This window comes from Sceloporus undulatus, chromosome 4 (assembly GCF_019175285.1).
Source record: "Sceloporus undulatus isolate JIND9_A2432 ecotype Alabama chromosome 4, SceUnd_v1.1, whole genome shotgun sequence".
Taxonomy (NCBI): Eukaryota; Metazoa; Chordata; class Lepidosauria; order Squamata; family Phrynosomatidae; genus Sceloporus; species Sceloporus undulatus.
The window spans coordinates 78,345,997-78,373,561 of record NC_056525.1 but is presented as its reverse complement, the minus strand read 5'-3'; the positions used below and the strand labels follow the sequence as shown (position 1 = coordinate 78,373,561).

At 39.5% G+C, this 27,565-nt stretch overlaps 1 protein-coding gene across 1 annotated transcript in view; it reads left to right on the top strand.

The window, feature by feature from the left end:
• Positions 1–27,565, top strand: part of TRABD2B (TraB domain containing 2B) — a 393,013-nt gene that overhangs the window by 266,737 nt on the left and 98,711 nt on the right. Inside the window, exon 4 of the mRNA XM_042461497.1 lies at positions 13,311–13,485. Coding sequence (XP_042317431.1) covers positions 13,311–13,485 — 175 coding nt within the window. The remainder of the gene's footprint in view (positions 1–13,310; positions 13,486–27,565) is intronic.

Here is a 27,565-nt window from a genome sequence, read left to right as displayed (position 1 = left end):
TGGCTTCAAGCTTATGCTGCAGCTGCGAGATGAGTAAACAAATGATGTTGTGAGCATGTGCCCCATTGTTTACAATTGGGTGTGAGACTACACAGAATTTGCCTTAAGGGAAGAGCCCACTGTAACTGAATAGCCACGCTGTTTCCTTTCGCTAACACAACAATAGTAATAAACAATTTGTCTACATCAAGAGATGTGGGAAACCTTACACCACCATGGCAAATGGATGGACAAAACTTATATTTTGCTAAATAAATAAATAAATACTAGCTTACTGTTTAATTTCAACCAGGAAAAAGTTGTTTAGAGATATTGTACCAAATAAACAAAAACCTGCACATACTGTTTCTGTTACATTCTTTTCATCGTGCTTTCCTGAAGTTACTTAAGTCCTTATTTAAACTGAGAAAGACTAAGCAAAGCAAAATGTATTCAATTGGGTCATATCAGTGGAATACAACAGGAAGCAGATCACTTTCTTATACACACCTCTGCAAATACCTGATCTTGTATGTTTGCTCCAGTTGATAGATTTATTGCAGACTTTCTGGGCAAGCAGTCAAAATGATATGGAACTGAACATTCTTTAAAATAAAGATAGCAAAGGAATGCCTACAGTGCCATACAAGACTGTAGTTCTAATCCCAAAATACATAGGCTGTAGGAAGTTAGGATTAAGTACAGCCCTGTTCTACTGGCAGAACCCTCTTCTACTAAGGAATCTCAGAGATTTGATAAAAGAATAATGCATCCTGCTGGCCTAAATTCTATTAGTAGGAGAAGGAGTTGATTAAGGGAGCAGCCAAGCTTGGATTTAGCTTTATCTGATCTAAATCTACCCTAGCCCAGGGAAACATCCAGAGTGCCAACACACTGTGGCACTGGTGGCCAGGGGGAAGATAGCCCTAATTCCTAAACTTAGAATCATAGAATCATAGAATAATAGAGTTGGAAAGGACCTCAAGGGCCATCCAGTCCAACCCCCGCCATACAGGAAATCCAAATCAAAGCATCCCCGACAGATGGCCATCCAGCCTCTGTTTAAAGACCTCCAAGGAAGGAGACTCCTCTACACTCTAAGGGAGTATGTTCCACTGTCAGACAGCCCTTACTGTCAGGAAGTTCTTCCTAATGTTGAGGTGAAATCTCTTTTGCTGTAGCTTGCATCCATTGTTCTGGGTCCTAGTCTCTGGAGCAGCAGAAAACAAGCTTGCTCCCTCTTCAATATGACATCCCTTCAAATATTTAAACAGGGCTATCATATCACCTCTTAACCTTTTCGTCTCCAGGTTAAACATCCCCAGCTCCCTAACTCGTTCCTCGTAGGGAATGGCTTCCAGACCCTTCACCATTTAAGTCGCTCTCCTTTGGACATACTCCAGTTTCTCGACATCCTTTTTAAATTGTGGTGCCCAGAACTGGACACAATATTCCAGGTGGGGCCTGACCAGAGCAAAATATAGTGGTACTATTACTTCCCTTGATCTAGACACTATACTTTTATTGATGCAGCCTAAAATTGCATTGGCCTTTTTAGCTGCTGCGTTGCACTGTTGACTCATGTTCAACTTGTGGTCTACTTGGACTCCCACATCCCTTTCACATGTAGTTTCATTCAGCCAGATGTTGCCCATCCTATATCTGGTAGCCCTCTTGGAGGAGAAAGTGCAACAGTTGGAGTCCAGAGTAGCTACACTTCAGCATATTAGGGAGCAGGAGGATTTCCTGGACACAACAAAACTAACTATCCTGGACGAATACAACGCAGAGGAAGATGTTGGAGCCGAGGAGGTCATTTCACATACACAGGAGGCAGACAGCTGGAGGAATGTCACACAGAGAAGTAGGCCAAGAAGGGATTGTTCTGGGAGCTTGCAGCTAGAGAATCGATTCGAAGCTCTTTCCCTTATCAAGGAGGATGAAGAAGAGCAGCATGGACAGACTTCAGGGACAGAGCAGGCAAGCCTGAGAGTCCCACCCAAGGGAACAGCCACTGCTAAACCTCGTAGGAGGCGTGTGGTCATAGTGGGGGACTCCTTGCTGAGGGGTACAGAAACAGTGATTTGTAGGCCTGACAAGATGTCTCGAGAGGTGTGTTGTCTTCCAGGGGCAAAGATCCGTGATGTGACAGAGAGGCTGACAAGACTGGTCAAGCCTACTGACCAATACCCCTTCCTTTTGGACCACGTGGGAACCAACGATACTGCAAGACACAGCCTGCAGAACATCAAAAGGGATTATGAGGCGCTTGGTAGGAAGCTGAAAGGAATGGATGTACAGGTTGTCATCTCGTCTCTTCTGCCAGTTGAAGGGCACGGTCCAGGAAGGGAGAGGAAAATAGAGGATGTGAACAACTGGCTTCGCAGATGGTACCGCCGAGAACGATTTGGATTCTTTGATCATGGGATGAGGTTCCATGAGGTGGGGCTTCTTGCAACAGACGGGCTGCATCTCACGCCAGTTGGAAGAAATGTTTTTGCCAACAGTCTCAAGAACTTGATCAGGAGGGCTTTAAACTGAGTTCCGTGGGGAAGGGAGACAATATTAAGGAAGGCAAAAGGGCTGGAGAAAATAGTCAGACATAGATGAAACAAGAAAAAAGTGCAAGGACACAACAGTGGGAGGCAAATAAACTTGCACAAGCAACAAGTAAATGGGACCCGTGGTCTGCGATGCCTCTATACTAATGCACAGAGCATGGGAAATAAGCAAGATGAACTTGAACTCCTAGTACAGCAAAGCAAATATGATATATGTCAGGGATGATGGGAGTTGTAGCTCTTCACCTCTGGCTCGAACTCACCACCTGGTTGTGCACCGCGCTGACCAGTTTTGGCCAGTGGTTATAGCTTAGCAGAGTTACAGAGAATAGGCTGAAGACCCTGACAAATTCTCCAAGCCTTCTCACTCTTGCTTCCACAGAAGTCTTCACCCTTCTTCAGGATCCAGCTGGTTCTTGTAGCTTCACCCAAGACACCAGACAACTCAGTAGTCTTATATAAAAGATCTACTTTATTCTACTATATACAGCTCCAAACTATCCAACACAATAATACTCTACTCCTCACTCCTACTACTACTACTACAACCCACTACTACAACCCACAAAATACATTGGGATCTATAGTCATTATTATAGTCAATGCATGGTACCACCCACTGTTGTCTGTTTCCACCCAGTAGGCGTGTACACCATTTTCATTGGTTCTCTCGGTTCATCCCACAATTAATGATTTCATCATCTCAGCCTTGACCACTTAACAATTGTCAGGTGTGTCCAATTATCCACTTTACATTTCTGTCCTTGGCAGTTAGGACTTGTTAATTGTATTACCATTTACACCTGTGTGGTTCCCAATTGGCTTCTGCTGAGTCATCCTGACTCTCACATACATGTTTTATTTCATTTACTGTATATCCCATGTTGCTTTTTCCTTAACAATATAATAGGCATCACTGAAACCTGGTGGGATGAGTCCCATGATTGGAATGTGGAAATAGAGGGGTATAACCTTTTTAAGAGAAATAGGCCAAACAGGAAAGGAGGAGGAATAGCACTATATGTGAGAGATATTTACACCAGTGAAGAGACCCAGGACATCAATCATGGAAGCCAGGTGGAGAGCATCTGGATAAAAATCAAAGGGGAGGCAAACAACAAGGATGTTACGGTGGGAGTCTACTACAGACCCCCAAGTCAGACTGAGGAATTGGATGATATCTTTCTAGAACAGATGACCAAACAATCAGAAAAGAGAGATGTAGTAGTGATGGGCGACTTCAACTACCCTGATATTTGCTGGAAGTCAAACTCAGCCAAATCCACAAGGTCTAGCAAATCCCTCACTTGCCTGGAAGACTATTTCATGGTCCAAAAGGTGGAAGAGGAAACAAGGGGGTCAGCTATTTTGGATCTGATCCTAACCAACAAGGATGACTTGGTTAATGGGGTGCAAGTGGTGGGATGATTAGGTGGAAGTGACCATGTTCTCCTGGAGTTTGGTATACAATGGAAAGGAGAAGCCAGGCATAGTCAGACACACATTCTAGACTTTAGGAAAGTGGATTTCAGTAAACTTAGAGAAGTATTGAGGGTGATCCCGTGGTCAGAAATACTAAAAGGGAAGGCAGTTCAGGCCGGATGGGAGTTTCTCAAAAGACAGATACTGAAGGCACAATTTCAAACAGTTCCAGTGAGAAAGAAAAATCGGAGGTGTCTCAAGAAACCAGGATGGATGACTAAGGAACTTTCAACTGAGCTGAGTTTGAAACGGAACATGTATAAGAAATGGAAAAAGGGGGAAATCACAAAAAAGGAATTCAAAGAAATAGCAGGCATGTGCAGGGGTAAAGTCAGAAAAGCTAAAGCGCAGAATGAACTCAGGCTTGCTAGAGAGGTTAAGAACAACAAAAAGGGCTTTTTTGGATATGTCCGCAGCAAAAGGAAGAAGAAGGAAACGGTAGGGCCACTCCGTGGAGAAGATGGCAAAATGCTAACAGAGAACAGGCAGAATTACTCAACACCTTCTTTGCCTCAGTCTTCTCAGAAAAGGCAAAGGGAACTCAACCTGAGGATAATGGAGCAGAGGACAGAATAGGGGAATTTTAGCACAGAATAAGTAAAGAGATAGTAGAGGAACACCTTATTAATCTAAATGAATTTAAGTCTCCAGGACCAGATGAACTACATCCAAGGGTACTAAAAGAACTGGCAAATGTAATATCGGAGCCATTGGCAATCATATTTGAAAACTCCTGGAAAACAGGAGAAATCCCAGCAGACTGGAGGAGGGCAAACATTGTCCCCATCTTCAAAAAGGGGAAAAAAGAGGATTCCAACAATTATCGTCCAGTTAGTCTGACATCAATACCAGGAAAGATTCTGGAGCAGATCATTAAACAGAGAATCTGTGAACATCTAGAAGGCAATGCCATAATCACAAAAAGTCAACACAGGTTTCAGAGAAACAAGTCATGCCAGACTAATCTAATCTCTTTCTTTGATAAAATTACCAGCTTGTTAGATGAAGGGAATGCTGTGGATATAGTATATCTTGATTTCAGTAAGGCCTTTGACAAGGTTTCCCATGATATTCTCGCAAACAAGCTTGTAAAATGTGGGCTAGACAAAGTAACTGTTAAATGGATCTGTAATTGGTTGACTGGCCGAACCCAAAGGGTGCTCAACAATGGCTCTTTTTCATCCTGGAGAGAAGTGACCAGTGGGGTCCCACAGGGCTCTGTCCTGGGCCCAGTGTTATTCAACATCTTTATCAATGACCTGAACGACAGAATTGGGAGCATACTTATCAAATTTGCAGATGACACCAAATTAGGAGGAATAGCTAATACTCCAGAGCAGGGGTAGGCAACCTGCGGCCCGCGGGCCGGATGCGGCCCGGCAAGGCCTTGGGACCGGCCCCAGCCCGGTCCTGCCGCTGATTGCCGCCGGGGCCTTTGGGGGGCAATTGTCTATAGAAGCCTCAGAAACATGCATTTATATTAACATTTTTTTAAAAATCAGCAAATTTTTTCGCGTGTCCTCCATTTTTTAAAAAAAAAGTGTCTTCCATTTGAAAATTTTGTCCTACATTTGTCCTGGGTTATTTATATATTTAATTTTTTAAAAAATATATTTAATTATTTATTTTTTGGCTTCGGCCCCCCAGTTGTCTGAGGGACAGCAACCCGGCCCCCGGCTCAAAAAGGTTGCCTACCCCTGCTCCAGAGGACAGGATCAACATTCAAAATGATCTGAATAGACTAGAAAGCTGGGCCAAAGCTAACAAAATGAAATTCAACACAGAGAAATGTAAGGTACTGCACTTAGGGTGGAAAAATGAAATGCACATATATAGGATGGGAGACACATGGCTGAATGAAAGTACATGTGAAAGGGATCTAGGAGTCCAAGTAGACGATAAGTTGAACATGAGTCAACATGAGTCTGGAAACCTTGCCCTATGAGGAACGACTCAGGGAGCTGGGGATGTTTAACCTGGAGAAGAGAAGGTTAAGAGGTGATATGATAGCCCTGTTTAAATATTTGAAAGGATGTCATATTGAGGAGGGAGCAAGCTTGTTTTCTGCTGCTCCAGAGAACAGGACCCGAAACAATGGATGCAAGCTACAGGAAAAGAGATTCCACCTCAACATTAGGAAGAACTTCCTGACAGTAAGGACTGTTCGACAGTGGAACACATTCCCTCGGAGTGTAGTGAAGTCTCCTTCCTTGGAGGTCTTTAAGCAGAGGCTGGATGACCATCTTTATCAATGACTTGGATGAAGGAATAGAATGCATGCTTATCAAATTTGTGGATGACACCAAATTAGGAGGTGGTGGATCCTCCTTCCTTGGAGCTCTTTAAACAGAGGCTGGATGGCCATCTGTAGGGGATGCTTTGATTTGGATTTCCTGCATGGCAGGGGGTTGGACTGGATGTCCCTTGTGGTTTCTTCCAACTCTATGATTTTATGATTCTATGATAATTATTTAAAGGCCCATTGTAGAAAGAAAACAGCTCCTGTCTATTTGTCTACCTTTAAAGGAAAGCATTTGTATTTCGTTATAGTGTGCTCACTGAATGATAAATTAGAAAACTGTTGCTACATACCCCATAGAAATATTTTATCAGAGCATCCTGGTTTCAGATCTGTCCTTAATGATTTAAGGTTCTCGATAAGCCTTAATTGCACCATTCATTTGCTTCCATTCCAGCACTGGATAAAACTGTAGTTGAATATCTGGACAATTTCCAAATCTTTGGAATTCTCTTGTTACAACAAATATGAAACTATAGCCAAGACTCTTTAGGTATAGTGTTGAGTGATAAGCAAAACCCTCACTTATCCAAGGAATGATATACTTGTTTGTGGACTGTTAAATATATATAGGAGTATATTACCTTATTGCCTTCAAATTTATAAATAATACCAGGGAAGGTTGCTGGCATAGAGCTTTGTCCCTAAAGTGAAACAGACCCATGTTTCCAGAGAATGGGGTGTAAAACAGCTGCAACCAAAGAGAGGCTTTTTGTATGTTTTATGGAGCTACTGAAATAACCAGCTGGCTGAACTGTCTCTAGGACTGCTGAGTTTATACTTTGAAGACAATAACTCCCCAACTGGGAACAATTTCACTTTTCCCCCCCAAGGTAGACAGAACAGATGACCTTAAATTTAAGTCCAAGGCACTTTGGGACTTAAGTCTAGGGTGCTGGTGTGCTGTTATAAGGCATACTGATCAAGAACATTTTGACATATGGTTTATAAAACCAGGTAGTCAAATCTCATAGACAGTTAAGTCATAGGCATCTATTACAGCAGGTGAAATACATAAGACACAAATTGTTTCTGTAAATCAAATATCAAATAAGTGTGAAATATGTATTTAGAAGCGAGCTTGATACATGCCAAAAAAAAAAAAAAGTTGCTTGGTAGCTTCAGTGATTCCCAATAGGAGGGCTGTGGTTATTTTCCAGTACCACACATAAGAATCTATGATTCAAGATAATGACCCTGTGTAAAACGGCCATTAAGGACAGCCTAGGGGCAGAGTAGGAGCATGGCGTCCGCATAATGGGCACCCGACTCTGGTCCCAGGATGCTGTGATGCCGCATGTTGTTCCACACGGCGCACAGCATCACAGTGCTCCTCTGGCATTGCATCCACATGATGCAGCACCAAAGGTGCGTCTTAAAGTCATGGCTATTGCACCCTTTTCAGGAATGGCCAGATCGGGGCTGCACTCTGGAAAGGCCAGATTGGTGCTGCACTATGCGGTTGCTGCAGCCCCGATCCAGTACAGCTGAAGGTGGTTGCAGGCACTGCTTAGGGGTAGTCTACACAGTCCCAATGTCCTCAGAATGTTTGAAATTATTCAATGTACTGACTAGCAGGCTGGACAATTTGCCTTGTTTTATGAGCTTTGAGAAATTAATACAATAAACAAAAAGTACTTTCCAAAAGCAACATGATAATTCCTAATAATTATCAATATTAACAGAAAATGGAAAATTTTCAGTCTTTTCAGTGACATTCTGGCTTCTTCCTGAGGAATGTTGGTATTATAAAGACAATACATCCTGTATAATTAAAACCATATTCTGATAAACCACATGAACTTCTCCTTTGTTAATAAAATCTTTTGTGCCTCTTATATAAGAAATATGTTAGTGCACAAAATAGTGAATAAAAGAATCCACATATTGCAATAATGGTTCTAATACAGAACCTGACCCCAATAATATAATTGTTCCAGGTGGTCTGTCTCCTGGTTTGTGGATGGTACACTGTAGAAATACCTTTATTTAGTGGGGCTACATTATCACTGATAAAGCCCTTAAAAATGTAACTGCTAGAATAAATCAAGCCTAAGACCATGCTTGTCCATGAGAAAGAAAAATACATGTCCACTAGATGATTGGCATTAAATATTTACAGTACTTTTTAGGAATTCTTATTCTAATTATAAAAATATTTTTCTCATTTTCTGTAAAATGCTTTTCACTGCTGGAATATTGCATTCTTCTGCAGATTTTTCTTTTTTATCAAACTATATAAAGATTTTTAAAATCAGTGTTTAAACATCCTTTTCAGCCATAGATATCAGGGCAGGAGAGGGGAAAAGAGCAATTCACAAAAGATGTTGAGAGGAACACACCAATTTCCTGACTAATTAAACTCCATTCTTACCTAGGAAACATTCCCTCTCCTTTTGACTTACCCCATCTATTCAAAGCCTACTCTCATTTAATGGGGAAAAGGTTCAATGACAGAAAACTCTTTGGAAATGGATTTTCATTTTTCCTGGTTCATATAAAAATAAAAATAACTTTCCGGTCACAAGGTCTCCCCCTTATCGCCACATTCTCTCTTTGATCAGCATCTTATGCTCCAATGTTCTGACAGCTTGAATATAAGTATTTTTTAGTGCTAGAACTGCAGGAAACCTTTAGGAAAACAAGAGAAGGTTAAAAAAGTAGAGATTTGAACTTTTTCCCACAAGTTCCAAATCATCTTCAAACACCACAGCTACATATTTCATCATTTGTACATAACTCTGCACTTTCAAAAAGTTTAAACTTTTTAAACTTTTAATTTATGTTTTCCCAAATACAAATATGACTCTTCAGGGGAAGGAAGCTAGGTACATAAGACTTAAACCCAATGAGATCAATGGAAATTTAAATTTAGTAAATTTTTATCCTGCTCCATTGGTGGGCCATGGTCTTAGTGGGAGGACAGGCGGACAGTTCTTGAAGTCACATTTGGTTATAAGTAGCCCTTGCTCAATAAAGCCCAAAATATCTAACATGACAATCTGTGATTGATACAGTAGACCAATGCACAGAACTCAGACATTCCCCCCCTTACTTTTTTAAAGTGGAACATAGGAAAAACTATTTGAAGACTGGTCACAAGCATTTCCCCTCCTCTGTTTTGGTAAGATATTCTTATTTAATCAAAGGCTAATTCAAATCCAGAAGGTGAGCTGCATATATGCTTGGGCAAAAGAATGTTGTTGCTTACACTGCATTTAAGTGCTTGGGAGGCAACTATTTTATAAAGCATAGGTATCATGTTGTTGTTGCTGTTGTTGCTGCTGCTGCTATGTGCCTTCAATCATTTCCAACTTATGGCAAACCTAAAACAAGCCGATTGCAGGGTTTTCTGAGACTGAGAGTGTGCAACTTGCTCACAGTCATCCAGTGGGTTTCCATGGCTCAGTGGGGATTCAAACCCTGGTCTCCAGATTCCAATGCCCAAGCCACAACACCACACTGGCTCATTCATACTTATTAGACTTTCCAGTGTTTCACAGATAAAACTAGTATCCCTATGGCCAAGCAACATCAATGTGGTCAAGATGACAGAAGTTATTAATGGGGAAGAACACATAAGAAAGGAGAGGCTTCAACAGATTGCTTTTGCATGAATCTAATGGGAAGGACAAGATTTTACCTCTCTTCTTTCCTTTCTGCTGGATTAATTGATTGCAAACTATTTTTGTACTTTGAACTCAGTTGTATCAATGGAAATAAGCTGAGGATAAAATAACAAAGGAGGGAGACACTGGGAGATTTTAAAAGCAGCTGAAAAAGTGGGATGACAGAGACTAATCAGAACTGTCTCTCCCAAATTGGGACATTTCGAGGATATGGCAAGGAAGTTATACTTTTACTGAAGTTTGCTGAATGTTTCTAACATAAAGAAGTTCTTTCTCCACAAGATATTCAAAAGATGTTAGTCTTTAAGGTGTCACAGGACTCTGTGCACAAGAGGAACTGGAACGCACCTGATTGGTGCCCTCCATCTGCTGGCGTGCACCCAGAGCATGGAGAGTTGTGAAAGGAACTAACAGATACCTCCTTATTCCATGTATCCAAAAGTGCATATACTGGCATAAGTAGAGTTGCTAAATCTCAGGTCGAGTTCAGGCTTACAGGACTGGCCCCTCATCTCCAGATATCAGGGCAAGGGGAAGGAATCTTAAGTTGAGAACACTTTCTTGAAAAGTGTGTATAGGTATATTTTTTTCTCATTTGTTAGATATGATGTTTTTTAATTGTGCCTGTTACTTCATGTATCATGCTTAGTGAAACCACAAGGGCTGCTCCTTGTAACATGATCAGAGTCCATCTCCTATGACATCATGAGGGATTGTTACTTGATTTCCAGTTTTAGCCCCAAATTCTCAGGGCCTGGGAGAGTCCTGACCTGGCAAGCCTAGCTATAACTGAGGGTTATAGCAGTAATGTAACAAAAAGAATTTTAACCTAAATATCATCATTGTTGTTAACTGCCTCCAAGTTGACTTCAACTCATTGTGTCCCTGTGAATGAGAGACCTCCAAGATACCCTATCCTCAACTACTCTGTTCAGGTCCTGTAGACTCAGGACCATGTCCTCCATGATTAAGTCTATCTATCTGGAATCCAGTCTTATCTTTCTACTGCCTTCTACCTTTCCAAGTATTATTGTCTTTTCTAGTGAGTCATGCCATCTCATGATGTTGCCAAAGTATGACAGCCTCAATTTAGTTAACTTGGCTTCTATGCTTAATTTGTTCTAGATTTCATTTGTTTGTCTTTTTAGCCATCCATAGTATCTGCAGAACTCTACTCTAGTACCACAGCTCAAATGAGTTGATTCTCTTCCTATCAGCTTTTTTACTCTCACACCCTACATAATGATGGAAAATACGACAGCATGAACAACCATAACTTTAGTATTTAGTTGTATATCTTTGCACTTCAGGGTCTTGTCTAGTTATTCGATAGTTGCCCTTCCCAGTAGTCTTCTCCTGATTTCTTGACTACATTCTCCATTCTGATCAGTGACTGAACCAAGATATGGGAAATCTTTAACTGTTTCAATTTCCTCATAATCTACACTGAATTTGTAAAAAATCTCCTGTGGTCATTATTTTTGTTTGCTTAGTGTTCAACAGTAATCCTGCACTTTCTTCCTTGAATATCTTTAGTATTTGTTCCAAGTCTTTGTTATTTTCTGTTAGTAGTATGGTGCTATCTGTTTATCTTAGATTGTTGATATTCCTTCCTCAGATCTTTGCACCTCCCTCCTCTGAATCTAAACCTGTTCTGCATATGATATTTTCAGCATAAAAATTGAACAAATAGGGTGATAGAATACAGCCTTATCTGATCCCCCTTAGATATCTCCACGTGTTTCCTAATATAACTATTTGCCACTATAATAGTTTACAAGAAATAAGACCTATCATGTGAATGTAATTCTCTGGAAATCATTGTAAATATAAGCAATGCACTTATTCATAGTTATGACAATTTTTTCCTTTATCTGCTCATCAAACAAACTGCTATAAAAATTTGAAAACTGAATAAAAGTTATTGAACTAAGAAATATTCACTGTCAGAGATTTAATTTAAAAGGAGGGGGAAAGAGGGGGAAACATTAAGATAAATTGCTTCAAAACTGAATTCAGAGTGCAAAAATAATTAGCACAGTTATCTCAGCAAGAAGAAAATCGAAGAGAGGTGAGGAGAGGAGAGGAGACAGTGGACTTTTGCGTTTTCACTAAGTTCAGACAAAAGCTAACTGGTACAGCTTCTCCTAGTTTGTTTGTCCTTCCTAATTAACAATCTTTGCTATCTTGATCATAATCTGATGTTGCTTAGCCGCATATTCTTTGGTTTACATCTGAAAAATATTGGAGAGTATGCTGATGGGCCCAAGTCATATCCTGATTATTGAGGAATAGCAAAATGACAATAAAACCCAAGAAAAGTATGAGGATGGCATCTTTAGCCCTAATCCAATACAGCGAAAATCTTAAATTTAATCCCATCATTTCTTGTTCCTACAGTTCCATAATGATAAACAAAACACAACTATATGTATGTTAACTAAACAGTGCACAGCTGTACACACAATTTGTAACCTGTTATTATATAAGATTCTTGTACATGTACATCACACAGGTAATAAAATATTTTATAGCCAGATTCATACAACTACCTAGATGGGTGAAAATACAGAATGAATACAGGTTCATTTTAGTGTCTCACAAGCATTTTTATTAATGAATCATTGGCGTAAAACAAACCACCCCAAAAGGGCGGGCTGGAGGCAGCCAGTTTTCCTCTGGAGGGACACCACAGCAACCAAACTGTGTGGCATTCCTCCGCCCCAAAAAGAACCCGGAAAAACTGGGTTCTTCTTCAGACGCCGCATGACACGTCTATATGTTACACTTCACTTACATCATGATGGCAGCTCCTGTATGGATGGGAGGCCACCATTATGATAACACTCTGGCGTGCTAGGGTTAGGAACCATGCAGTTGGTGTGTGGTCCCTAACCCTAGAATCGCCGCCTAGATGCCACTTCTTGGCGGTATGTACTGGGCCATAGTTACATTGCACAGTTCTGTTTCCAATACTTACTGGAGATGATTTGCCTACTTTTATATTTACTTGAGGTTGTTTTACTCAGAATAAATCATTAGCTAGTAGTGTATCAGTGTTTGTCCTGCTCATGGTAGATCCTTACCTTTAGCTTAGTGTCATCAGATCATTTTCCACAGGCAACATCTGGAATTTCTTGAATCATTGTTTAGCCCTGTGAAAGTGAGTGTGGTAGCATGGAATATTGCACATTATTTTTGTGATTGCTTGAAAGAGCAGGAAGCTGTTGTACACAGTTAGGAAAGTATCCAACTTCTTCCAGTCCTCCAGAGATCTTAGGTGTACTGTCAGATGGTAACAACATTTCCCTCCTCCAGAATGGTGTTTATATTGACTTTTATGTTTGCCTTCCATTTTAGCTTCCTAACTTCATCAACACAACCCTCCCTCCCCATGAGCAAGTGACAGCACAAGAAATTGACAGCTATTTCCGGCAGGAACTCATCTACAAAAGAAATGAAAGAATGGGGAAAAGAGTGATGGCCCTCTTAAGAGAAAACAGTGACAAGAGTTTCTTCTTTGCCTTTGGAGCAGGTAGGTGTTTAAATACATTGTTTTGTTGACTTCCTTAACCACACACAAATACAATTTGAACTAGCTCTATTTGTTCTCCATAGACAGTCACACTTTGAAATTCCACCTCAGGATTGTGCATTATCTCCCCCTTTCTTCTCACTCCCAAAGCACTCCTCTGCTAGCCATCTCACTTCTCAAGCACTCTTCTTTATTTGTTGTCAAGGTTCTTTGCAAACTTAGGGGCTTTGCACACCAGCTATTAAAGCTGACCTGGGACCAGAGTTGGGGCATGGTGTCCATGTCTGCCCCCAGGGTGATGTGATGCTGCACACTGTTTCATATGGTGGCATCACGGGGCTCCTCTGGTGCTGTGTCCACACAACACAGTGCCAAAGGAATGCTTTAAAGCTGCAGCTATCATGCCCTTTCCATTTTTTGTGGCTCCTTTTTGTGCCCTAGAAAGGCCAGATCAGGCTACAACATACGGTCTGTTAGTGTTTCTTCTTCAGTTTAGAATTTTAACCAAGCCAAAGAAGAATTCAGGGCCTTGTAAGGCTCATGCTTCTTTTTGAGATGACATTTCAAGTCCCTGAATATTGTTTTCAGAGCCAGAATTTGTGTGTTTCTTTGCTATTTGTACAAAATTGAGTTTTAAGCTGTGTTGATTTCAGTCTGGTCAAGAGGACAAAAACTTGAGCTTGTATTTATGTGATCTGAGCTCAGTGTTCAGTGCAGTATGTGCCATAGGCCTTGGGTTAATCACTATCTCTCTTCCATAATCCTTCACCTATCAGTTGGAGTGCTAATGAATTTGAACTAGCTCTGAATGGAAAAAAAAATAGCCACTGAGGATTGCTAATGATTTCACTCTTGCCGTGAAGTGTGTAGAAGTCATGAACAGTAATAATAACTTATTCCTTGTAGATATTTATTTAGATTTTAGTGAACTAATCCCAGTATTTAAATAGTAAATTATTTGCAGTGGCATCTTGTGAAAAGAAAGTTGAAACAAATGTAACCTACTATCCTTAACAAACAATGCAATGTTATTTTAAAAAATGATATTGTGTGCAGGGGATGGATTTGCAATGAACAGGATGCTTTCAGAAGAAGTCATCCATGTTTCCTAACCTTTTGTTGGAACATCCACTCTGTGCCCATCTGAGTTGTGTAAAAGCTCTGTGTAATCATTTTAAGGAGTGTCACCACAGACAGGCCTCTTATGCCATGGCAACATTCTAACACAGAGTTTCTGTAGTATTCCCAGTTATCATCAGCTGGTGTAGAAGACATCATGTCCTCACACTATTTTGCTGGCATAATGAACCATAAAGCTGAGTTTTTAAACTTAAAAGACCTAGACTTAAATTGACTTCTGTAAAAATTAAAAGCTGTTAAAATTACTGTAACCATTTTGCTGCCAAGAGAAACAACTATTATCTTGCCTTTCCCGTAGGCTATACATACACAATTTCTTTCAGCCTTCCTATGGTGTTTTAGGAGAGAAAGCATTAGCCACTATTTGTAACAGTGTTTGCTACATAATAAGATGGTTGCCTGCCTATGCACTAATTTGCAGCAGACGTATGAAGCACAGTGTTGTAAAACACATCCCATTAGCTTAAAGTGGATTCAGGTTTAAATCTAGAAATACGTCTTTTGTTAATTTTGTTTCTGAGGAAGGATTTGGAATGCCATACTAGAACAGCATCCAGCATTTCACGGCTAGCAAGTGTGTTTCCATTGAACTGAAGCAAAACAAGCAATCTCATGTTTAGAATATTGACAGAAAATTGGATCTAAATCCAGCCGTTTAGACCTCTCATTTTGCAAAGACCTTAAAATGAACTCCAACCATTATTCATTTCTTAGAGAAGGGGAGCAAGCAGGAAAATTAGGTGGGGGGATATTTTGGAACAATATATGTATTGCATGTGGGAATACACACTAGTCCCCTGTATGTATTCTGGACTCAGTCCAGTATTGGAGTTTCCAATTTATTATTTGCCTCCCATAGAGCCAACATGTTTCTACAATAGGTACAAGCCTACTTCATGCATATCCACTTAAGAGTGTCAGGTTTCTGCGATCTGCTCTGCCCTGGGAGAATGAGATGATCACAAACACTTGGAGTGATCCTCCCTCCTCCTTTCTAAACCGAAAACAGATGCTGTTTATTGAGCAGCATCATTTCAATAAAGTGTAGAAAAGAAAGCTGTGCAAAAAGTTTGTTCTTCTTTGGTCACAGTTAATGTAAGCCATGTTGTAAAGAAAACAAATGGTAATTCTATCATCTCTTTATTGCCAGGGTATGGCATGAAAGACAAAAGGGACCCAGTGGTATGGGATCATTGATTTATCGGTTCAATAGTCCGTCTCATTCTCTGCAGTTACCAGCATTTCAGCCTTCAGCTAGTGAAACAGGAGGAGCATCATCCATTTAATTGTGGGGTTATTTTCAAAACATTAATAATTAACAGCTGTGAAGATGGGAGGTTAGTGAGTAAGACATAAATCTTAATATGGATTTGCAACACATAAATAACATTGTTAGATTATGTTTGTATCTGCCCTCTTGGGTTATTGCAGTGGGCTACTTTAAGGGGAGGGGGTCCTAAAGGTGTCATGCATAGGAACTCTGGGGAGAATCAAGACCAATACAGGTATTTTCAGTAACTATGGACTCGAGGAACAAATTCTGGGAATCATCTTTCTTGTTTTAATCCTTGTTTTAATTATTCTTTTGATGTTTCATCTACAACTGCGTCTTCCAAATACAGTGAGAGTTCTCATAAAATTTTGCATCCACTCTGCTTTAAAATGTCTATGGGAAGAGCTATTAAGGAGATCTCTCTTAACTTTGAAATGACAGGAGCATTACCAAACTTTTGGCTTAAGAAACAGTCTTAATTTGAAGAAATTATAGATACCATAGACAGACAACCATACATATTCTTGCTGTGAAGGTATTTCATGGCATTTAATCCTTGGTAGCATCTACTGTAGATCTGCAAGAGAGCTTAATTGAAGGGGGATGGGTCAGTGTGGGGGTGGCTAAAACCTCTGTATTATGGTTAAGTGCCTTCAAATGTGCCATATTAAGTTGTTGTTATGTGCCTTTGACTTATGGCAGCCCAAAAGCAAATCTATCACATGGCAAGATTTGTTCAAAAGAAATTTTCCTTTGCCTTCCTCTCATGCTGAGAGAGTGGTCAAGTAGCAATTCAAACCCTGGTCTCCAGAGTTGTTATCCAGTTTTCAAACCACCATACCATTCTGGCTGTCATTTTGTATTAAGTAGCACATCCAAAACTGCCAGTCTGAATCATAGAATCATAGAGTTGGAAGAGACTGCAAGAGACATCCAGTCCAATCCCCTGCCATGCAGGAACTCTCAATTAAAGCACATGCGATAGATGGCCCATCCAGCCTCTGCTTAAAGACCTCCAAGGAAGTGTGTTCCACTGTCGAACAGCCCTTACCATCAGGAAGTTCCTCCTAATGTTGAGGTGGAATCTCTTTTCCTGTAGCTTGCATCCATTGCTCCGTGTCCTGTTTTCTGGAGCAGCAGAAAACAAGCTTGCTCCCTCCTCAATATGACATCCCTTCAAATATTTTAACAGGGCTATCATATCACCCCTTAACTTTGTCTTCTCCAGGCTAAAAATACCCAGCTACCTAAGTCGTTCCTCATAGGGCATGGTTTCCAGACCCTTCACCATTTTAGTCGCCCTCCTTTGGACATGCTCTAGTTTCTCAATGTCCTTTTTGAATTGTGGTTCCCAGAACTGGACATAGTATTCTAGGTGGGGTCTGACCAAAGCAGAATACAGTAGCACTATTACTTCCCTTGATCTAGACACTATACTTTTATTGATGCAGCCTAAAATTGCATTGGTCTTTTTAACTACCGCATCTCAATGTTGACTCATGTTCAATTTGTGGTCTACTTGGACTCCTAGATCCCTTTCACGCATAGTTTCATTCCCCTATCCTATACTGTGCATTTCATTTTTCTGTCCTAAGTGCAGTACCTTATATTTCTCCTTGTTGAATTTCATTTTGTTAGCTTTGGCCCAGTTTTCCCGTCTATTCAGGTCATTTTGAATTTTGATCCTGTCATCTGGGGTATTATCTACTCCTAATTTGGTGTTAGCTGCAAATTTGATAAATATGCCCCCAATTCTGTCATCCATGGCTACATTGCCAGATCGTACACATATTAATGCTGTAGTTGTGATCTTTTTCATTTCTAGTAACATAACTCATCTGCTGGTAATTATTGACAGGACTTAAGCTATAGGTATGGGAAGTCATGGCAGAATGATGTCTCAACTGATAGAGAGTGTTAGCAGGATTGGATCTCCAGAACCAGTAAGTTTTAACTGGTTATAATCTCCACCAGTATTATCAGGACTGGAGCTCCACAGGTGACAAGCCTTAACAGGATCACAACTCTCTCCCTATTCTCCCTGTAGCAGGTTCCTCCTGCCTTGGATCACCATCTAAAATTACACTTGAATTTCCATAGAAGATCCATGGATCTGATGAGGTTGTGAACAAAGTTGCAAAGCTGGATCCTGGACAGGAGTCCTGTAACTTTAATTCTTATAGGATCTTAGAGCAGGATAAAGTACTGTAAAGCTCCATGGGATGAAGATATCTAGTGGATACTAGGGTTGGTGTCACCCAGTGCAGAAACTCATTGTGTCATCCCCCCCTTGACCTCCTCCCATACCATACCATATAAAATCTTTAGTAATATTTTTTTTGTACTAATGTTGCTCATAAATCGTAATTCCCATATACCACTAAATGTAACTGTAATAGTTGTGACATAAACAACTAGTAAAAGTAAAAGTACACCTTTACATTACAAATTACAGCCTGAATGTATTTCCATCTACATAGTTTCATGCAGTTAAAGTGAAAATTTGATGTGATTTTTTAAAAAAAAAACAAGGGTGAGACCTGATGTGGTGCACACCTCGATGGTGACACCACTGTCCTCCTTCACTTTTCAAACCCCAACTTTCAGTTGCAGCCATCTCCTCCCAACATAGCTCTTGCCTTGCTGATGGAAAACAAGGAGATCTTTTTGCAAAGGCATTGAGTGGGGACCTAGTTCTTTTCTTTTCACTAGATGGATCCTCTGTCAGTACAGCCCCATTGAAGAAGGCCAAGTTTTGCGTACAGAGATGAGAGTCTGCTACTACTATATCCTGTTAACAGAAATGTCTTTCGTTTACATCCTTCTTTTGTCTCTGAAATAACAAGATAATAAGATCCATTGCCACATTTAGATGTTGTGGTATAATTGTTACTGTTTCTTTACCTTTAAGAAAGAAGCTGTAACTGCATAGGTAAAAGCTATAACTTGCAGAGGGTAGCATTTTTCAGCAGAGACAGAAGAATATTCAGCTTTAATTTTATTTCAGATTATTACCAATAGCTTCATTGGAGGTGTATATGAGATTCTTGTCAAATAAACTTTTTGTGTAATGAATAACCCTGGACTGGTGTGTCTGAAGTGTATTCTTGTGGATGAACAGAGAACAGGATTGAATCTGAACCTTAAACATGTATCCAAGATGATGACTCAATTATGGCAGTAGGCTTCACTGCTTTTGATAGTTCCTGTAAATTTCTGGCCAAACCCCGGAATGAATTGATCACTCTATTGGTACTTAGGCCACAAGCTTCCATTGGCCCTAGCAGCACTTTATTTTCTCTAATTTGAAAGAAGGAGAGCTATGATACTTCACATTGTCATAAATTCACTGCAGCAGCTCAAGATAGCTTGTAGTAATGTACCACAATAATTTCTTTAAAATAAGATTAAAAGGTTTGCATGACAAGTAGAGCAAAACAGAATCCACATCAGAAGGCCCTACAGTCAGCTGTTAATACTGGTTCCAGACAAGGGACAATTTGCTAGGTTAATGCAGCAAAATGTTCAGCTGCAAAACCATTGCAGCAGCTATAGCCATGAAGCAGCTGAATCACATATTATGTTGTCTACATGAAGGTAGTCCAGGCTTACTAGAAAGCATCATATGGAGAGGGATGTCCTCACAGTCTGAGTTGGCTCAATCGCATAATGCTAAAAAAAGCAAAATGAAAAACACCTTTCTATATTTGTAAGATTGTAATCATTACCATCATTATAATCGGTAGCTGCTGGAGGAGGAGGAAGAGTAACTGAAATGTGATCTGCAATATTATATAAAATTAATGAAAAATTATAGGTAAGCGACATAGACTATAGGAATAAACAGAACACTCTTACTACTATCCAAGCAATAGCTTACACTTGTCTGTTTTCACTGTTAACTGCTTCCAATGTTTAATTGTACTTTATATTAGCATGTCCATTCAGATGCAAGTAAACATTGCACTCATATTATTTCTATAATCATTGTGCTCCTGTGCAGCATGCTAGCATTATTTTCTGCATGGGGCAGATTGAAAGCTGAGGTTGAGGAAATATGGATTTTCCTAAAACCATCTCTTCAGTTTGTGACAGTGGTTAGATTTAAAATCAGTTTTCAGTTTTGCCCACCATGCTATAACAGCAGACAGTGCTTTAGTAACTCATGGTTACATCTTGGACAATCCCAGGTGTGAGTACTTTTTTTATTTTCCAGTCAGCTGCAATGCAAACCATTATTGAACTTCCATCTTCTGCTCTAAAATGCCTCTATTCCCCATAGCCATGTATTACATGACTCCAGTGCTAAACCATCATTACAGCTGAGCTCAATTTTCATTTATTGGACACCCTTAGGATTGCTTTCCAAAACCAAACTCTGCACTGAAGTATACCACATTCTCATGCTCACACAAAAATTGACAAGTATCCAGAAATATCAAAAAAAATGAGTCAGGATCTGAAAATCATCTGGTATGGCAAGAGATGTGTGATTGGATCTGGGCTATACTATTAGCAAAGGGGGCACATGTGAATGTCTTGGACTGCTCAGCCAGTTGGAAACTGTTCTATATTCCATTTAGATAAAAGTAGTTGTAAGATTATTTAGCTCCACTGGATCCAATCAGATTGAACAAGCTCTGGGTTTATCTAAGGGCTTTTGCAGATATTATTTTAGTAGTGTAGTGGGATAAAGAAATGTTATTTTATTTTCACCCTGCCTACCCTCATATTTTAATTGGAAGGGGGAGAAGATAAGATGATAATGTTTTGGCCATTTCTTCTTAGTTTGCTTCACTATTTTTTTTTATCACCCATGCCATGTTACTGCCATACAATCTTATAGTTTAACACATTGTGTTAAGGACTGTCCATGTTCAGTGGGATTCCAAAATGTCAATAAATTATAGCTGTAAGTAACAGGCACTTGATGGGATAGCCATCAGTCTGCTTTACTATTAAATGACATGATGAAGTGACATGAAATCTTTGTGGTTTCTTTTTTATGCTAGAAATGTCTTCTTTACAGTTAGCTTCAAATATAGATATGTTATGTTTCCTGTCTGCTGTCCTATCTGCTGTCTGCTTCTCTAGTGTTTTGGGGCTGGATAGTTGTTAGTGTCAGAATACTGGGCCTTAATCACACTTTCTCTGTTCATAGACACATGGAACCTGCAACCCAAACTTTTATGCAACTACAACTATTTTTCATGTTATCAATACACAGCTATCAACCAATGGGACAGTTGGAAGAATGGGAAAGTTGGAAACTGTTGGAAATGGTATCCAAGGCCCTATAATATAGCACTCTATTTTCATTCTGTACACCTATGACATCTCCAACAGTGTACCAGAATTTGGTTGCACTTGTTCCTTAGTCTTAAAAGAGATTTTTTTAAATTAAAATGTTGAAGATTTTATCTGGATGTACAATGTAGCTATAAGGGGTAGAATGTTTGTCACTTAGCTGAGTTTACAGTCCTGTCCACTGATCTTCAGTTCACAGATATATAGCAAACATAGAGATTATGAAGCAGGACCATGCCCTTTGGTCATGTGGGTGTATGGCAACAGTGAGTGCTACCCTTACAGATGTTTTGCAGATGTTTTAGCATAAGAGTGAGGTGCAGTTCTTTATCCATGTATTTGTGCTATTTGCCTGATATGAACAAGACTCATGCATCTTTCCTTTGTGTAACAATACAGTTGGATATGCTGTATAGATATACTAATATCTTCCTGCCCAGGAGTTGTACCACATTACTGCACTACACTCTTATAGTGCTGCTATTCCTTTTTTACTGCTCTGGCTACCTCCTATTGCAGTCTCAGGTTTGTAGTTCAGTGAGGCCTAAGAGCTCTCTGCTGAGAATTCTAAATGCCTTTCCCTAAACTGCAAATCCCAGAATGCAACAGGAGGTAGCCAGAGCAGTTAAAATGGAATAGCAGCACTATAAGACTGTAGTGAGGTAGTCTAGCCTGTCATTTTTTCCAGTTCACACCCTTATTAGTAACATACTTTTAAATAATAAAATGCAATAAGTAGATTTTAGAAGTGTTGCCATCATGAACAATTGTGTGTGAAACAATTAAACTTGCAAACAGGCCTGTTGAGTCTATATTACAGTAATTAATTCTGTTGCATGGTTTTGTGTTGACAAAATTTGGGATATTTTTGAGAACAATTCCTAGGTGTCTTCACTGAGCATGTGTGGTCTTTTGAAATGCAATTGTTCTTACATGACATTAGGGTTGATTTTTATTCTTTGCAGATTAAATAAATGGGCTCACATGACACACTTTAAATCGTGGTTGAGTTTCATTGGAAAGTTTCACCCTTGTGAACCCAAGTGATTGATTGACAATACATTGTACCAGTCAAACATGTAAGAGCTGAAATGCACAGGGAGTTTCTGAACTGCTGTCTCCAGCTGAGAAATAGCCAAGCAGCCAGCAGCCCATATGCCATTAAAAAGAGTTAATATTTTGGCAACAAAGAATACACACATGAAAGCAGTGTTTAAGAAAAAATGTCTTCTGGTTTATTTCATTTTTATGGTCAAATCATTTGCAGGCAACACATATCAGAATTTATGCACACTGTTAATTTGGACTTTATTTTTCTTAAAGATGTTTGACTTTCGTGTATTCATTTTTACTTTGCCTTTTATTTAAAAACAATCTTTGCCACTTTTTGAGTTGGTGGTTGTATTTTTCATCTCAGAAATTTTGATGCACTTCCAGGACACAAAGTTTGCTAGCAGTTTTATTATCATGGGAGGAAATCATATTGAGCTAAGAAATAGAAGAATGTGTTCCTAAGGTCACTGACTAACCAGATGTCACATAAATAGGACTTAAATTTCAGAGACGGACATGCTGTTTCAGTGCTACATAGCCTACATTCCAAGAAACAGCAGTTCTGTTTTCATGTTTCTTTTTCATAATTTTAAATTTAGCCACCCCATTCAATTGAAAAACAAACTTTCATTACAATTTATGCCACACATTTCAGAAACACAGAATTTTCTTATCAACACTGATCATTGTTAATCTATGAAAGGATTTGGAGCAGGACAAAACACCAGTGTACCCTCAGATCATCACAGTGCTAGTCACTGGATGATTTGAGGATATAAAATAGCAGTGCAATTTTTTTCATAGGCAAAATCCAGAAGGTTTCATTTCATTTTATTGCATTAGCCAGAGGTGAACATTTCATTTCTGTCATAGTTGCATAAGTAGGAAAAGTGCCTCCCTTAACAAATGGCCAACCTTTTATCGGGAAGGCAGCCATGTGCATACTGATTTTTATATACTTTTGCACAGAAAATAGCATTTTCTCCACCAAAATGCTGTTTTCTGTCTAAAGGATTTCATGGCTTCTATATAGGTAACTTGGTTTGTATGCAGAATATTAATTTATCTGCAAAAATGTCATTTTCTGTGTCCCCCCCACAAAGAATAAGTCCCAAATTACAATTCTTGTCCATCCAGGATTCTCCTTGTCAGAGTATGCCAACCTTTGGACACCCCTTTTTCATGTGATATTCAGATATTTACAAATATTCTTTCAGTATTCAGACAACACTTTGCTATTAATAGTGCTGAATGCTAGTTAATTTTGCATTTGAATGCTTCTTTAAGGTCAATTTAAACAACTTTTGCTTCCCAACAAAGTAGCAGTGGTGCATGAACTTTTCCAGGGCAATCTCATGCCCCATTCTCTAAGGAAAGAGTCTGTTGACAGATCACAACATTAAGAGGCAAGACAGCCCTGAAAAGGCTAAGAACATCTATATTGGTGTTGTGTTGACTGAAGCAAAGGCAGTCTGAAAAAAGGAATACTGTAGTTGGAGATAAGGGGTAGGCAACCGGCGGCCCGCGGGCCGGATGCGGCCCAGCAAGGCCTTGGGACCGGCCCCAGCCCGGTCCTGCTGCCGATTGCCACCGGAGCCTTTGGCCTATCAGGTGGAGGCAGGCAAGGGGGGCAAGCAGCAGGCAAGGGGAGCAAGCGGCGGGCAAGGGGGGCAATTGTCTATAGAAGCTTCTGAAACATGCATTTATATTAACATTTTTTTAAAAAACCAGCAAATTTTTAGCGTGTCCTCCATATTTTAAAAAAGTATCCTCCATTTGAAATTTTTGTCCTACATTTGTCCCGGTTTATTTATTTAATTAATTCTTTTTAAAAAAATATTTAATTATTTATTTTTTGGCTTCGGCCTCCCAGTTGTCTGAGGAACAGCAACCCGACCCCCGGCTCAAAAACGTTGCCTACCCCTGATCCACCCACTTCAGAAAGCACAATATCTTATATACAATTTGTCCAGAAAGAGAATGTGTGAAAACAAACTCATTTACTGAAGATCCTGGGAAACATGACAAATATTTTTGAGTAATTCTGTTAATTCTCATGAACAATGAGGGTATTTGTATAGGGTTACAATTACTGTGGTTGGGAAACACACACAATGAATTCAGATAACAATCATCTCCAGCTAAATATATACTAATTAGAATAGAACTGGAGTACATCAAAGATGTTTTGGATGACCAAGATAAAAAAAAAGGTTTTGCTACATTGGGGATTAGTGGATAGATGTTTATCACACTATGCTCTTAAAGAGCTACTATTCCAGTGTGACTCCTCTAGCAGCCTCCTGTTGCATGCTGGGATTGGCAGTTTTAAGGAGCTGACCTTCTCTGCCTGAGAATTCTAAATACCCCTCCTTAAAACTGCCAATCCCAGCATGCAACAGGAGGCAGCTAGAGGAGTCACACTGGAATAGTACCTCTTTAAGAGCTCGTCTGATAAACACCATTGTGTTAGGCTAAAATTCATTCAATGATTGTATATTATTTTGTCTGATTTATTTAACCATGGTATTCATTCTCTTCTGAAAGATATTAGCTGTTTGTCCAAAATTAATCATGCAGAACTGCTTCATTTAAAAACAACAACACGAGGAGTATAGCCAGCTTGAAAACTCAGTGGAAATTATGTGTCATTTTACCAATATTAAATGTCTGGATATAATGCAGTGGGAGTCTTAAGACTGCCTTTTCAGCACAGGGCACAGCACCGTCACATGTGAGCATGTCATTCTGTTGGCATACTTCCAGTCATTGTAGATGCAAACAACCAATTAGGTGATTAGTCTTCACAATGTGGATGTCATTCTAAATGCAAATTAGGCATGAAATTGCTTACACATTTTTGAAGGAGGACCTGGACTTCAGAGTACTTGAATTTTGTTTTTGGAATGCCACAGTGCTTTTGAATCACCATTATCCTGTACTTCCAACATGGGGGTGGGAGGAACGGGGAAATGCAAACAATTGTGTGTTGGGAGCAATTATGTTGAAAGACCCTGCCTCCAGAGACAATTTCCACATTCTCGCTTCTGACATAACCAGTTCAGGTAATCTAAAGGTTGGCTGAGCAGAAGAGGATGTTAGCAACCATGGGGATGAATCTGGCAAACCTATAAAAGAAAGGATGACTTAACGTTTCACTACCACTAGGAATCCACTCATCCATGCTTATTTAGGTAACCTGTGGAATATATTTTCTGGAAAATCTGTTTTAAATTTTTTAAAAATTGAAATAAAAAATAAACAAACTAATGTAAATTTGAAAATAGCTGTATAAGCAAACAGTGAATATCTATGTATGAAAAAATAACTTGAAAAGTATTCAATATGCAGAAGAACCTTGCCTCACTGAAATTTTATTAATGTACCAGCTAGTTTAACTTTAACCTCTGTGAAATCTTGTTAAAGCTACTGACTAAGTCTTTAGTGTGAATGGACAATTGAGTATCTCAGAGGATAACTCGTTTTTCCCCATGTCTTTCCCAGTGATAAGAAATAAGAACTGAGTAATACTAAAACAGGAGTTCTGTTAAAGATATCTGTCAATCATAATTAATGAACTATGTTGAGATCAGGCAAAGAGAGATGTGGGAATGGAGCCAATAATGCTGGTTTAGACTAATCTCTCATTACATTCTGTTATGTAAATTCCCTGAAAGCTTACTGGAATTGAAATAAATTGATAATATCTGTCAAGATTCTGCAAGGTGATTCTGATTTTTTTCATGTTGTAAAAATATCCATTAATTTAATACATATTACATGTTGATTATCATTCCAAAATCCAAAATACTCCAAAATTGTCCACATGGGTAGCCGAGATAGTGACACCTTTTCTTTCTGATGGTTCAGTGTACATAAATTTAGTTTCATGTACAAAATTACAGGGGTACCCCGGGTTACGAAATTAATTCGTTCCGCCGCCGCTTTCGTAACCCGAAAATCTTCGTAAGGTGAAAAAGCCATAGGCGCTAATGGGGAAAAGCCGCGATTTCGTGCGAAATAGCGCCGAAAAGCACCAAAATTTTTTTCGTAACCCGAAATAACCTTCGTAACCCAGAACAGTTTTTTTAAATGGATTTTTTTCGTAACCCGGAAATTTCGTAAGGCGGCGCATTCGTATCCCGGGGTACCACTGTATTAACAACATTATATATAAAATTACTTTCAGGCTATGTTTATAAGGTGTATATGAAAAATAGGGGTCATGGAGACTGGCGGCTTGGCGCAGCCTCTTGACACTCCAGCACCAGTTAGATTCCAATTAGCGTGGAACCGTGGTTAACAGATGCCACTACCACAGCCTTGAAATGGGCCACCAGCAAGGAGTGACTTTTTGCATTTCCTTTTTTGGCCAGGTTTTCCTGGCCACAGGTGCTCTTCGCATGGTTTCTGGCCACTCTGGGGAAGCTGCACTTTCCTGCCCATCTGTTTCAGGCCATCAATGAATTTTACTTGCCTGATTAAAGTGAATGATGTCAGCAAGTCAGTGTGTTATTTATAGCCAAGTTGAGTCTAAGTTGAGTCACTGAAGTGACTTGAGTCCTCATCAACTGATTCAAGTCTACATCACAGCTGTAAAGCCTAAACATGCTACACACACCAGATCCCTTCTGATCTTGAAAGCTAAGCAGGATCAACCCTAGTTAATACTTGGAAGGGAGACTGCTAATGAATGCTATGTGCTGTGTTTTTTAGAGAAAGAAACTGGCAAAAGCACCTCTGATTAGGAAACTCATGGTGTCACCATAAAATGACAGGGGATATGAAGGCACATACAATCAGTGATAGTTTGGCTGTAGATTTAGTGACACTGTGATGTAACTAATTTAAGTTACATTGATTTTACAGTCACGATAGGCTTGCCCAAAATATAACTAAATCTGGAATCAAATCTAATGCTGTATACATTTAGATTGTTTAACCTTCTGCCACGGAGTTCACTCCAGATGTTTTACTACAAGTTCAAATAGCTTCCTTCAGCATGTCCAGCAATGGCTGATAATAGAAACTGCAGTCAAACATCTGGGTGAGAGGAATTGGGGAAGGGCTGCTTTAGCTTAAAAAAAACCAAAAACCTGGAATTTATCTATGACAAATTTTAGGAAAAAATTGGTACATATCAAAGACCTGTATATTAGATATGCAGGTGTACTACTGCCAATAGCTTTGGGTGAGAAAATAGATCAGTTTTAATTGTAAAAAGCGATAGTACTAGATCTTTAAGGCAGAGTAATCAAATTCACAAAGCAGCAGCTGAACAACAATTTGTCTCCCACCTCTACAAGG